The sequence below is a fragment of the Pseudonaja textilis genome, chromosome 10, assembly GCF_049901715.1.
Source record: "Pseudonaja textilis isolate UNSWEBS1 chromosome 10, rPseTex1.2, whole genome shotgun sequence".
NCBI lineage: Eukaryota > Metazoa > Chordata > Lepidosauria > Squamata > Elapidae > Pseudonaja > Pseudonaja textilis.
Window position 1 is genome coordinate 19,309,780 of NC_141999.1, and position 15,298 is coordinate 19,325,077.

Below are 15,298 nucleotides of genomic sequence, written 5' to 3' on the forward strand. Positions count from 1 at the left end.
TCTTCGGACGTCTTCTTTGGCTTTGTAACGGAGATGAGCCCTGCCCCCTAGAGCCGGAAACGACTAGCATGTATGTGTGAGGGGAACCTTTATCTTTATCTTAATGACAAAGTGAAAACAAAATTTTAGAAAGGTCTGCAAATTTATTAAAAAGAGGTGCTGGGGGGTGGGGAATCCTGAAATATCACACTGGCATAAGCATTCAGGCCCTTCTCTCGGTACTTTGCTGAAGCATCTTTGGCAGTAATTACATCCTCAAGACTTTTTGGGGTGTGTGACACGACAAACTTTGCATGTCTGGATTGATGGGTTTTCTGGCCATTCTTCCTTGAAGATCTTGCAACGAAGGGAGTCTGAATACTTTCTGAATACACTGCATAAGGATAAATGCTAGGACTTCCCATAATTCCAGATTTTCTATCCCTCAAAATTGCCTCACATACCTGTTATGGAGAGCTCAAGGGATGCTTCAACAGAGCCTAATTCATTGACTGCCTGACACGTGTACTTCCCAGCATCTTCCGGTTTAAGATCAGGAAGCTCCAGGACATTCAAGGCTCGGGGTTTTGTCTTCAAGACTTTGGTTCCATTAACCCAAGTCACCTGGGGCAAAGGGTTGCCTTTTACCTTGCAGCGTAGTCGGATGCAATCCCCTTTTTGTACCTTGAGCTGAGAAATGTTTCTGAAGCTTTGCTGACCTGCAAGATTTGAGAGAGACCCTGAGAAAACAATGCCTGGAAATCTCAACATGTGCTCGAGTGATTTTACTAACATGCCTTTTTTAAAACAGGTAAAAAAATATCTTAGTTTGCAATTTAGAGAAGAAACTGATGCCATCTCACAACATTTGTTCATGACTATTCGTGCTCCTAAACACGGGTCCTGAATTACCAAATAACTAGAATAGGAAATATATGATTTGGGGCTAGTCCCTCTCTCTCAGCCCAACCCACCTCACAGGGTTGTTGTTGTGGGGAAAATAGGAGGAAAAAGGAGTATTATGTATGTTAACCTTGAGTTACTGTTGAAAATAAGAAAGGTGGATAGATAGATAGATAGATAGATAGATAGATAGATAGATAGATAGATAGATAATATAAATGGATAGATAGATAGATAGATAGATAGATAGATAGATAGATAGATAGATAGATAGATAGATAGATAGATATAGATATACATGATATATGATAAGATAGATAGATAGATAGATAGATAGATAGATAGATAGATAGATAGATAGATAGATAGATAGATAGATAGATAGATAGAGAAAGGAGATAGATGAGAGATGAGGTAGATAAACTAGTGACCAAGGGATTAGACAAGTGAGAAAGAGGAGAGAGATAAACAGACAGATAGACAGAGACGAGATAGAGAGATAGATGAGACAGACAGACAGACAATTATTTGAAATGGACAATAGTTTGAATTGCTTCTTACTTCCAGGGCAATTCTGAACAATACTAGGCCTATAAATAGTCCTTGGCTTATCATCACAATTGAGACCAGAATTTTCATTGTTAAGCTACCTGATTTTTTTAAGTGAATCAGCCCTGATTTTGTGACCTTTGTTTAAATCACAAACCACTGCAGTTATTAAGTCAACCATCTTCTCATTGCAAACCCTGGGGAACTGTAATCATCCAAAATACATGCCAGGTGGTCAGCAAAGTTCTTCACCTTTCCTGCTAGCCTTTTCTGCCTCTTTCTGATACCTTCTTCCTGAGCTGAAGGCTGCTGGGAGAATCATGCAACTTACTTTTATTGGAGCAAAAATGTTCCCCCCTGATCAGTATCTGCGGTTTAACTGTAAGAGAAAAATAAATACTCAGACATTCAGACATTCTTTCCAATAGACACAATCAGATCCCAAATTACATGTTGATTTCCTGGAGCTGGTCTCCCAACCTCTTCTCTTCCACACTCTCCCTTTTTGGTTACAAGATGCTAAGAATTGGTCTTCATTTTGATAGGATAGCAATAACACTTAGTAACAGCACTTAGACTTATATACCACTTCACAGTGCTTTTACAGCCCTCTCTAAGCAGTTAACAGAGTCAGCCTCTTGCCCCCAACATTTTGAGTCCTCATTTTACCAACCTCAGAAGGATGGAAGGCTGAGTCAACCTTGAGCCTGGTGGGATTTGATTTGCCAGATTGCAGGCAGCCAGCAGTCAGCAGAAGTAGCTTGAAGTACTGCACTCGAACCACTGCACCACCGTGGATAATGTCCACATTGGTGTTTCTCAACCTTAGCAATTTTAAGGCATGCTGATTGGGGAATTCTGAGATTTGACATCCACACATCTTAAAATTGAGAAGTCTGGGAAACTCCGCCCTAGAAAATCCCTGATTGTCCCCTTCTCCCCCGCAAGCTAGTGAAGACACCTCTCAAAGGAAGCCAGGCTGAGCGAAAGAGAGAACAGCAACTGTGGGGCTTGGCCCTCTGATGCAAAGGCCAGTGTCATAGCTCAATTATTCAAACCAGTACTGAGTTGAAATTGCCTTGGGATTCGGGGCTAGAACCCATGCAGTCCTAGAAAAGGATCACTCACAAGTGACATTCAGTTGGATGGTTGTCTCTCTGGAAACAGAATTGTTCCCATTTGTGTAATTGACCCTGCAGGTGATATTCTGCTTGTGGTCTGCAACAGAAGGTAAGAAATCCACCACTGAGTAACCCTGGGTCCCATTCAGCTGCAAAGGAGATTCGATGCCTTTGGGTAAGCCGTTCCAGGTGAACTTTGGAGGCATCCAACTACAGCTTGCAAAAGTTGCACAGGTGATCTTTGTAGAATATCCTGCTCTCAACGTCCCCAAGATCTGTATTTCTGGTGGTTGTCCTTCTAAGAAGAGAAGAGAGGAATCAGAAGAAAGTTATTCCAGCACTACGTTCTTACTCATCCACTGATCTTGATTGTCAAGCTCCTTCCCAAATGAGTCAGATGGACCCATTGATATTTTATCCTCTCTTGGAGCACAAGATTTTATGCAACCAAACATGACCACGGAACTTCTATATATTTCAAATGTTTATGAAGATTCTCAGTGATCCAGGTCCTAGTTGTATCAAAAGTGGTTTTTATTTTCAAAAGGCAACTGGAGTGGTGTCTATATTTCAAGCATCTTCTCAAGCATCTGAAGAAGCTTCTCAGATAAGAAGCAAAACATTTTCAAAGAAAAAAAGTCAAGAAAGTCCAGTTGCCTTTTTTAAAAAAAACACCTTTGGGACATGCACGAATCCATGTTTGTCAACATCTCATGAATCCACAATGGGATATGTGCCTATTTCTTTAAAAAGCTACCCACTACCATAGCCGAACCTCTAAGCATAATCTTAGAAAAATCTTTCAGGACCAGCTCCTTGTCAAAACTGTGGTCACAAGCCACGGTCATCCCCATCTTCAAAAAGGGAGACCCCAGCCTAGTTGAAAATTACAGACCAATCTCCTTATGCTGTGTCACATGTCAAGTCATGGAATCAATTATTAATCAATCCATCATCCTCCACTTAGAGACAAACAACCTACTCTCTAATAAACAATTTGGTTTCAGGAAAAAACTATTCTGTAATCTGCAACTCTTACACTGCAAAAACATATGGACTGCACAACTCGATCAGGGCAAAACAATAGAAGCAATCTACATAGACTTCTGTAAAGCCTTTGATTCAGTGGTACACGACAAACTACTCCTAAAACTAAAGTCCTATGGTATCTCTAGACACCTGCATAACTGGATAGAAGCATTCCTGTCAAACAGACAACAAATGATCAAAATTGGGAGCATCCTATCAAATTCTTTACCTGTCAACAGTGGTGTCCCCCAAGGCAGTGTTCTAGGACCAGCTCTCTTCATACTCTACATAAATGACCTCTGTGATCATATTAAGAGCAACTGTGTTCTCTTTGCTGATGATGTAAAGCTATTCTACACCACAGATAATTCTGCTACCCTTCAAAAAGACCTCGGCTCTGTATCAGAATGGTCAAACAAATGGCAACTTCAAATCTCAACAAATAAATGCTCTGTCTTACATATTGGCAAAAAAAAAAAATCAGAAAATAAAATACAGGCTGAATAGTCAAGACCTTGTTGATTATCCAAACTCTGTCAAGGACCTTGGAATTCTCATCTCAAATGATCTAAGTGCTAGAGCCCACTGTAACTACAGAGCCAAAAAGGCATTAAGAGTTGTTAACCTAATCCTATGTAGCTTTTGCTCTGGTAATATCACACTACTAACTAGAGCATACAAAACATTTGCTAGACCAATACTTGAATACAGCTCATCAGTCTGGAACCCACATTACGTATCTGATATTAAAACAGTTGAGTATGTCCACAAATATTTCACAAGAAGAATTCTCCACTCCTGTACTTGTTGCAGAATACCTTATGCCACCAGACTTGAAATTCTAGACCTAGAAAACCTAGAACTATGCCGTCTTTGGTCCAATCTAAGCATGGTATATAAAATCATACATTGCAATGTCCTACCTATCAATGAATACTTCAGCTTCAACCATAACAATACAAGAGCACACAATCGATACAAACTCAAGGTTAACTGCACCAAACTTGATTGCAGGAAATACAACTTCAGCAACAGAATGGTCAATGTCTGGAATACTCTACCTGACTCTGTGGTTTCTTCCCCAAACCCCCAAAACTTTAACCTTAGACTGTCTACTATTGACCTCACCCCTTTCCTAAGAGGGGTGTAGGGGGCGTGCATAAGTGCACCAACGTGCCTACCGTCCCTGTCCTATTGTTTCTTTTATTTTTCTTATATGTATCCATTTCATGTATTCATAACTGTGTTTATTCTTATACCTATTATCTTGTAAGTGATTGACAAATCAAATTAAATAAATAAAAATAAAAAAGTTACAGATCCAGCAGCCCAGGAAATGCAAAATGAGGGCAGGAAACACATCACAAAAGAACTCTTCAGGAGGTTCTTCACTGATTGGTTGTTGATCAAGTCTTAGTGCTTTTTTCCCTCTTTTGTTGACTTCCACCAACAGGCTGGGACACAATTGTCTTTGACCATGATTTATTAAGAAATCCACAACTGGCTTTTCATACATGGCAAATCTATACATCACAGTTTCTAAATTATATCAAATGGGTTTACACATCCCTCTAGCATAAATCAAAGAAACTGAAATACCACTTAGTGTGACATGTGAAATCAAGGCCATGCGGGGTGGGGTGGGTATCATCTATATCAGTGGCCCCCAACCTTTTTTGTGCCACGGCCCAGTACCGGCATCACAAAATGATCCGTGGCCCGATACCGGCACCAGCACGCATGACAAGGCAAGGCGAGCCGAGCGACCAGCCAGCCAGCTGTCCCCCGCTTCTCCCCACCACCTTCAACTCCTCCTTTGTACCTTTGCCGATGGGCTTTGGGGCGGCTTTGGGATGGTCACTCAGCTCACCTTGCCTTGGGTGCTGAAAGAATCCTCGTGCCTTAGTTTCGTTCGAAGCCACCCCCCAACCTTCGATGAAACTAAGGCACGAGGATTCCTTCAGGACCCAAACGCCGCTTTCCAACCAGAAAAGCTCACCCAGAAGCACTTTCTCATCGAAACAAGATGGTGGTGCCCAGCAAACCGGCGGCCCGGTAGAAAATGTTCCACAGACCGGTACCGGTCCGGGGGCCAGTGGTTGGGGACCCCGATCTATATTACTAAAGAAACATTAATGGTCTCCTGAAGCATTTCATTATCCCTTGATGTTTCTGGGTCTAAGCCCGTGGCTGTCTGTGGATCATATTGCTTGAACTCTTATTTCTGGGTTTCTGTCTATGTGTGAAAGAGAGAAAGATGAAGGGAGGTTCTTTTATTTGGTAGTGGTTTTATTCCTGCATGTTATGGTTGTTATCTGCGACCCCAACCTGTCATACCCTTGTCGGAATCTGATTCCGAGGAGGAGGCTGAGCAGCTGACAGGGAGTGGAAGTGTGGCTCCATTGGCTGTGGGAAAGGGCAAAGTCTGGCTAGGTAGAGCAGGGAAGAGGTAGAACAAGGGAGAGGGAATTCAGAGGAAGGCCCAGGCCCACCCCCTCTTCATCCTAGGGCATGCAGAGAGGAACAGAAAAGGGAGCAACCTGAGTTGCATGGCTTATGGGGGAGGAAAGGGCCCTGACTCCCTTCATTAGTTGCAGCTGGGAACACAGTGTTTAAAAAGGGAGTTTGCGCACAGCAACTTCCTGGAAACAAATTGTGTATTATCTTGTTTTGTTGAGGCTTATCTGGGTTCCTGGAATCTTCCCAACTGTGTGTGTTTTGTTGGCCTTTGAAGTCTGCATTTCCTTATCCTGCCCTATCCAGTTAATTGCTGCAGCATGGTTTGTTTGGATTTGTATTTACACTTTATATGTACTTTGTTTTCAAACTGAATTTCTTCCACTTAAAGACTGTTCTTGGGAGAGTTTTTTCTCCAGCTGAAGGTAACTAGACACTGGGGCCAAAGTTGGAGGTATTAAAGGGACTTTCCTTACTGATGTGACTGTGTTGCCTTTGTGCCACGCCCCGGGTCATCACACAACTCAACTCTATTTATTTATGTGTTAATCAAATTTATATGGACAGAAAGTAACTCTGGACAGCATGCAACAATCCAAGAATTCAATCACTGTATAAAACAATTGTTACCTCGTCCCATCGTATAACTATTTTAAAAGCATTATCAAAGCAGAACTAAAACAAGGACAAAAACTAAATAACAGAGGGGTGTGTGTGTGTTAATAATAACATTTTACACTGGCTGGTGAAAACTGGAGCTTCTGGCAAAGGCCACACATTTTTCCAGGTACTCACTTGTTACGTTCAGGTATGGTTTAGCGAATTCGAAAAAGTCGTATTTTGCTTTAGGGTCTTTTTCCATTCTGAAAAAGTAGTTCCCTTCATCAGATTCTCGGGCATTCAAGATGAGGAGAGAACAGTTTCCTGCTGTCAGATTCCCAATGAGGTGAAAGTGATTCTCAGCCAATATTTTAGTTGAGGTGGCCACTATTTTAACTTGGTTATTTTCTACTTTCTTCCAAAATCCTTTCAATTCTGCAGTCTCCAAGGCATGCTGTTTATTATAAGTAAAATTGCAGGGAATCATGGCACAGAGCCCTTCCTCTACCAACACATGATCAGGAGCTTTCAGGTAATACACCCCTCCTTTTGCAGGTATCACACCTGCAAAGAATGGAAAACAAGAAACTCAGCTACCCAGTAACAGACACCCTGTCCCACTTCCACCCTTGGAGACAAAAACTAATCCAGGGCTGTGATCAAGAGTCAGCCTCTCACCTTCCCACCAGCTCTTGATACTTCTACCTGAGACTTCTCAGGAAACAACTGAATGAAAAACTGCTGGTGACCTTCTACCGCTGCACCATAGAAAGTATCTTAACTTACTGCACCTGTGTATGGTTTGCCAATTGCATAGGGGCAGATAGGACAGCGCTCCAGAGGGTTAATATCATTGCCCAGAAGATCATTGGTTGCCCTCTCCCCTCTTTGGAAGAGCTTTATAGCTCCTGCTGCCTTAAGAAAGTTCAAAACATTCTCAAAGATCCATCTGATCCTGGGCACTCTTTTTTTGAACTATTACCATCTGGCAAATGGTACAGGATAATAAAAACAAGGACAGATAGGCTGAAAAACAGCTTCTATCCCAGGGCAGTAGCTCTTTTGCATTCTGCTGTATAGTGCAGTGTTGGTGTGGTGTCGGAGTTTTCAATTCAATGTGTGGAGTGTGAAGGATGTGTGTTTGTGTTTATTTTTATGGTCATGATGTGAACTGAAGATGGTGTTTTGGTTTTGTTCTACGAGGTGCAGTGACAATAAACTAAACTAAAAGGGCCCAGCAAAGATTATACTACCTGAAGCTTCTCAGGAAACAACAACTAAATGAAAAACTGCTGGTGACCTTCTACCGCTACACCATAGAGAGTATCTTCACTTACTGCATCTGGGTTCAGTTTGCCAATTGCACAGGGGCAGATAGGAAAGCACTCCAGAGGGTTAACATCATTGCCCAGAGGATCATTGGTTGCCCTCTTGTTAGTGTTTGGGGATAAACCCCCAAGCAGAGTGTGCAGCAGCAGTCAAGCCAGGCAGCCAAATGAGAGAGGCTGGGCCCAAGAGTATACACACACTGGAGACAAAACACTGTTTGCAGTTTTAAATAGTTGTTTAATCCATTCAGAGTTTAAGCATTGTCAATCAGTCCATATGTCATTCACAAATATATCCATCCAGTAACTTAGTCCATTTTTACTAGTCAGTACTATGTCCTTATCTGCTTGTAAATCTTCTCCTCCCGATACCTTTCTCTCGAAGACAACGCTGAGTATACACAGGATATCAGCTCACCAAGGAAATAGTCCTTTTGTTCAGCAGAAACGGTATCCAGCACAGTAGCCAACAAACAGTATCAAGCAGACGTCTCAAACAGGAGTAAGCAGCAGGCAGGCAGAGAGCAGAGAGACCAGCGAGCAGGGCTGTTACGTTTCTCTTACTGCCTTTTATTGCTGCTTGCAACCGCACCCTTAATTATCTAATTACATTGCAGTTTGGTGCTTAAAGCTACAAACACTTAAACCTTGGTTTATATATTTATTCACCCAAACCTAGTTGGTGTTATACCCAACACCTCTCCCCTCTTTGGAAGAGCTTTATAGCTTCCGCTGCCTTAAGAAAGTTCAAAATATTCTCAAAGATCCATCTCATCCTGGGCACCCCCCCCCTTTTTTTTTTAACTATTATCATCTGGCAAATGGTACCGGATAATAAAAACAAGAACAAATAGGCTGAAAAGCAGCTTCTATCCCAGAGCAGTAGCGATATTGAATTCTACTGTATAGTGCAAGATTAATGCAATATCAGGTGTTTTCAATTCAATTGTATAGAATGTGAAGGATGTGTGTTTGTGCTTTATTTTTATAATTTTCTTATGTATGTTGTACACTGAAGATAGCATTTAATTTCAATGTACGAAGTGCAATGGCAATAAAGTAAACTAAACTAAACTTACCTTTCCAAAGCAACTGTGTTGAAATTAGCCCAAGGAAGAAGGCCTCAAGGGGACAACCCATGTTTGCATCCCTGAAACTTCAGCCTCTTTGGATGGTTGTGGTCAGCAACAGGATCCTGAGAAGCCCAAGGAGGTAAACCTGGGTTTAGAAACAGTGAGAATGAAGTTTTTTTTCTTGGGAGAATATTGAAGCCAGGGCAGTATCGGATGATGAATACTCAAAACAATATCTATCCATGATTGTAACAACCGTTTCTTCTCCACATGGACAAATACAGGTAGCCTTCAACTTACAACTTTTGGTTTGGTGACCATTCAAAGTTGTGACGGCAATGAAAAAAGGTGATTTACGACCCAGGCCTTGTGCTTATGGCTGTTGGTCACTGCATGGTGGCGTAGTGGTTAGAATGTAGTATTGCAGGCAAACTCTGCCCACTGCCAGCAGTTTGATTCTGCCTGGCTCAAGGTTGACTCAGCCTTCCATCTTTCCGAGGTCAGTCAAATGAGGACCCAGATTGTTGGGGGCAATTATGTTGACTCTGTAAACTGCTTAGAGAGGACTGCAAAGTGCTGTGAAATGGTATATAAGTCTAAGTACCATTGCTATAAACATTCAGGCACTTGTATTTATGATGATGGTTACAGTGTCCCAGGGTTATGCGATTCTCATGTGCAACCTTCCCAGCTAGCTTTCAACAAACAAAGTCAATGGGGGAAGCCAGTCACACTTCACGACTGCCTGGTTCACTTCACAACGCCAATGATTCGTGGTAAAATGGTTATTAAATCAGATCAGATCAGTTAGATAACAGATAATCAGAGATGGAAGAGACCTTATAGGTCATCTAGTCTAACCCCCCCGCCCAACCCTATACCATTTCTGACAAATGGCAATTCAATCTCTTCTTGACAACAGCTTTACTTAGCAACAGAAATTCTGGTCTCAGTTGTGATCATAAGTCAAGGACTATCTGTTGTTTTCTTTGAGGTTGGAAGAATATGAAATTTAAGCCACTCAGCCTGGGCATAGATTAGGCCAGGGGCAGGGGTGGGATTTTACCAATTTGCACCTATTCGCCAGAACTGGTTGTTAACATTCTAAGCAGTTCGGAGAACTGGCTGTTAGAAGAAATTCCTGGCCTAATCCTGTAAGGAAGGCAGGAAGGAAACATTCTGGTGTTGCTTACAGAAACTGCCTCTCCGTTAACCCTTATTACATTCTTGGCTGGACTAGATTTCCTGTCTCTAAAATGTATCTGGAGTTTTTTTCCCTCCTTTGCTGGTACTTTGCTTGTGTGGAGTGACCATTCAAAGTTACAATGGCACTTGAAAAAGTGACTTATGACCGTTTTTCACACTTATGACTGTTGCAGCATCCCCACAGCCATGAGAGGCCAGGCGAGGAGATGTGTGCCTCAATATGAGTGATACTGAGTTGGCCACACCCAGCCAATAACATGACCACCAAGCCATGTCCACCCAGTCACATGGCCACCAAGCCACGCTCACCACCTAAATTACGCCCATAGAACTGGTTGTTAAAATTTTTGAATCCCACCACTGGCCAGGGGTGTCAAACTCAAGGCCCAGAGGCCAGATCTGGACCATGGGGTGCTTAGATCTGGCCCACGGGGCCACCCGCGAAACGACAAAGGACTGGGCCATGGTGCCTCTGCTAGTGAAATGGAGCTCAAAGAAGGCCGCCCTCCCAAGCTCTGTTTTCACTGGCAGACACTTGGGAGCCTGTTTTCGCTGGCAGAGCACCCCTGACATGAGTGATGTCGAGGTAGCCACGCCCACCCTGGCCCCCAAAGTCAAACATAACCCTGATGCAGCTCTCAATGAAATTGAGTTTGACACCCCTGGATTAGGCTAAGAGTCTTTGGAGTTTTTGCTGATGTAATTTTTTATTTCAAATAAAGTAAATCAGAACAGATACCAACTGCAATGCAGAGAAACCTTCTGGATCATTCTGGAATGGTAGAATACTTTTGAACGGGAAAAGCTCTTCATATCTGGAATGGCCACCAAAATAGCACCATGAATAGACCTGAAGATTCAGGTGATCTTGCCTTAGTATCTTAGATATCTTGTAAGCATCCAAGGATATTTCTAGGAAGTTTGGGAATCAGATCAGAAGTTTATTTCATGGCATGATTATCACGCCGTCAGTTGTTTTGTTTTTATCTGGGCCACCTTCCCACCTTCAGCCAATCCCTTCTGTCAATAAGAGAGCTGATTTAAGGGTGCCAAATGAAACAAATCATCCAAGAGAGTCTTCTTGCATAAGGACTTTTGGAGAAGTGGAACTAATATGTTAAAAACTTGCTCTGTTTTTACTACCCAGACTGTAAATTCTATTTTTTGCAATCAAAACGGCTGCTTTTGGTCACAAGAGGAAAGTAATGTGACTTTAAGGGGACGTTCATAGTTTCAGACAGAATGTTCACAAGGTGAGGGAAAGGGTAAAAGAAAAAGCGATAGTCAACTGGACAGAATATTTCTGAACAGTGGCTGTCCAATATTAGACTTTTTCTCCCAAATCCCACCACTTTAAGATAGAGCTGAGATTGTTCCATTCTTCTGTCCCTCTTATCCCCTTTATGTGATAGGAACTGTTGCTAAAATAGGGAATTGAGATGCATTGTGGCTGCATTGAAGAATGTCTTGTGATTATATTTGTTGCAGTGACTCTTGTCTGCTGATTCAGAGAACAATCCCAGGAGAAATCTGCAGTACACAAAGACCTATTTTGACTCTCATTCTTACTTCTTTGGAACTGGAAAGAAGAACTAAATCTATGATTTAGGAATGATAAATGACGTTTAAGGATAAGTCTGCAAAATGTTGGAAATGTCACAAGACACCCAGCTCACATTATTATATGTGGTGGACATGTCAAAAAGTGAAAAAAATTGGACAAAATCCATACATGGCTGGAAAAAAATGATAAAACAGCACATTGACACCAGATAAATTATTGTTGGGCATTTTCCCGGTCAATATAATAAAGGGAATGCATATTTGCTTTTATATATATTGACTACAACTAGAACTGTATTTGCAAAACAATGGAAATATGAAGAGATCCCAATAGATGAAAATGTGATTAAAAAAATATTAGACTGTGCAGAAATGGATCACTTATAATCAAGGAAAAGAAGAAAAGTTAATTCTTTCTGACTTGGGACTTATTTTATCAATGGCTAACTGGAAAAAAAACAGGAGCTAGTTACAGGGAAACAGATGGATAGGATCAGTGATATAAGGAAGGCATAATGAATTGGTTAAGTAAATATTATTATTATTATTGATACTATAATTAACATCAACGTAATGAATATTGTAAACATTTTGATTATTATATCCTAAAAACATTTGTACTCAGTGAACACACTGTTCACTTGAAATTGGAATTTTTATATGCTATAAAAATAAAAAACTTGAAACAAAAAAAGGAATGATAAATGATAAAAGATTGACAATAGCAGATGAGATCACATCCACCACATTTACAAAATAGTAAGGGGATCCTTGTTGGTTCATATCACAAGCTTCATACTAGAGAAGTCTCGTAGGGAAATTGGGAAGCTGGCAGGTAAGCCATGAAGTCATAATCCTAATTTATACAGACACTAATTTAATCTGTCATATCAGTAGTAAAATGGCTTTTTTAATCACAAGTTTTCTCCTAAGTTTGTCTAATCCCCTTTTAAATGTCCTTTTGTGATGGCTGAAGAAATTATGGGCCTCATCCTTGTAGACATGTTTCTCCCGATATTCTTCTAGGACAGTTGGGATTTGTAATTCACCAACCGTGCAACACCGAATCCCAAAGTGTCCATGTGTACTTTGTGAAGGTCTTCTTGCTTTGGCCTCCTGGAATTCCCCTGTTGGAAGAAACATCCTTCTGGGTTCAGTTCCGAGTGGGGAAGAAAGACACTGGAAACATGGTGACTGCTTGGAAAGATGGTTTAATGGTGGATAAGATCATATGCTTTGGGTGAAGGGAAAAAAGGGGAAGGCATGCTGAGAGTCCCTGGGTTTTATACCCTCTCTGGGCTCTTGAATTTGAGCTTGTATTTGGATTGGTTGTCAGACTCCCATGATGGGGCCATGCAGAGGCAACTCTGTAAACTGTCCTGAGTCCCCAGGCTTGGTTGACTCTTGCTGGGTGATGATGTAATTGAAAGGGCTTTGTGCAATTCCTATTATGGCTCTGTCTGAAGGAGGTAGATCTTTGTTATGTAGAATAGACTGGCCCAGGCCTTAATGACCAATTAACAAAGATGGGAGCCGGGGGGGGGGGGCTGAGTTTCTGCCTCTCTGAGTTTCTACTTCTCTTTTAGGGAAAATATTCTGTATTTAGTGTATCCTGAAATATTTCATTTTTCTAGGAGAGGGGTGGGTTTTAACTTCCAATATCCCACCGTTCATTTTCACTTCTCTACTCTGCATGGTAAATGGTATCAACCTTTTCTCTATCGTTCAGCTGCTTCTATTCAGAGAAGCTAGAAACTTAGAATTTCCCAACATCACCATGTTGCAAACTGCTCTCAGATGTTTTGGTGTCATCAAACTTCCTGAGTACAGTTTCAAGGAGGAGGACATCAGGACTGGTAGTCATTACAATATATCGTAAACAAAGATCCATAAATCACGATGATTCAGAATTTTTTTAAAGTCTTCCTTTAAACTTCAAATGCATCACAATCCTAGGCTTGCTATATTTTATATCTCTCTAGGGCTGTAATTCTAAATATAGTCCTAGACCATCGAATGTAGAATAATTTTCACTGTAGGTCATGGTTGACTTGCACTCCAATGAGTTATAGTTTGGCAACATCTAAGAGTAATCCTACCAATACATTAAGTTCTCGTGGTGCTATTCTATATACCTGTTCAGATTTTTAAAAACCTATTATCTTGTTGGCTTGTTTACTGATAAATGTGCCTTGGCATATGCCAGTCCAATCCCCAAATGAATGTAGAGGCATGAACTCTGAATTTACATACTGTGAGAGAAATTTTACTGGTACTTAAGTTTCTTAAGTGGTTAGAAATTGAGTGTCTGCTTACTGGAGGAATTCCCAGATTTCATAACAGGGTTGAAGATTTCTTTAAAGTAATAGCCTTGCCCTCTCCGTTGCAAATTTCTTAGTTACATGTTATAATCATGCTAAATATATAATTTACAATATGCCAATCTTGTAAGAGTACATGTTGGGTGTGGATAGAAAATAAAGCATGATTTTTTTTAAAGAAACTGGAGATTTGCTCGGGTTTAAAATATATTTCAGGATAAACTATATATATTTAGGAAGGGAGTGGGAGGATGTCTCTTTTTCTAAAGAAAAGGGCATTTCCAAATTTGATAATTTTGGGGACTTGTAAACGATGAGAGAATAAGACGCTCTGAAGGATTCAGAGAAATATTAACAGGCAGACCTTCCTAGTCAAAGCAGACATGAAAGTGAAATTTTAGGCAGGATTTATCATCACTTTTCCTTCTTGCAGGGATCCCAGGAATTATCACTTAATGAAGTGTTAGAAGTTAAAACCCACCCCTCTCCTAGGAAAATGACATATTTAGGATATACGAAAAAGGCAGAATATTTCCCCTAAAAAACAAGTAGAAACTCAGCAGAAACACCTCAGAAGCAAAAGCTCACCCACACCTTTGTTAATGGGGGGGGGGCATTAAGGCCTAGGCCAGCATATTCTACATAACAAAGCCCTCTACCCATCTCACCACCTGGCCTGGGAAGATTGCATCAGCCAATCTTCTCTGCCTCCCATTAAGTCCCAGCTGATTGATCATGTAACAATGGGGACGCTGCAGCGGTCATAAGTGTGAAAAATGGCCATAAGTCATTTTTTTAGTGCCCCTGTAATTTCGAACAGTCATTAAATGAACTGGGGAGAGAGAGGTGGGGATAGATAGATAGATAGATAGATAGATAGATAGATAGATAGATAGATAGATAGATAGATAGATAGATATAGAGGTAGAGGTAATTTTAATCAGAATGGCACATCCATGTGCCATCGCACATTACATAATCTGGGAATGGTTACTGGTGATACTGTATCCTTCTTACGGTTCAGTAAATTACAGAGCCATTTACCTGAATATTAACTACTTGCTGTAGTCTTAATAGAATTCTCTATTGAAGAAGTGTGATTTGACACATAAGGAATTTGTCTTGGTGCATATGACGTCAGTGTACATAAAGAAAAAGTAACATAAATT

General features: G+C 41.0%; 1 protein-coding gene across 1 annotated transcript in view; it reads right to left on the bottom strand.

Moving 5' to 3' along the window:
* Positions 1 to 15,298, bottom strand: part of LOC113448224 (sialic acid-binding Ig-like lectin 11) — a 47,961-nt gene that overhangs the window by 9,882 nt on the left and 22,781 nt on the right. Inside the window, exons 12-15 of the mRNA XM_087939438.1 lie at positions 6,834 to 7,202; positions 2,560 to 2,850; positions 1,763 to 1,810; positions 444 to 698 (exon numbers count right to left, since the gene is read on the bottom strand). Coding sequence (XP_087795564.1) covers positions 444 to 698; positions 1,763 to 1,810; positions 2,560 to 2,850; positions 6,834 to 7,202 — 963 coding nt within the window. The remainder of the gene's footprint in view (positions 1 to 443; positions 699 to 1,762; positions 1,811 to 2,559; positions 2,851 to 6,833; positions 7,203 to 15,298) is intronic.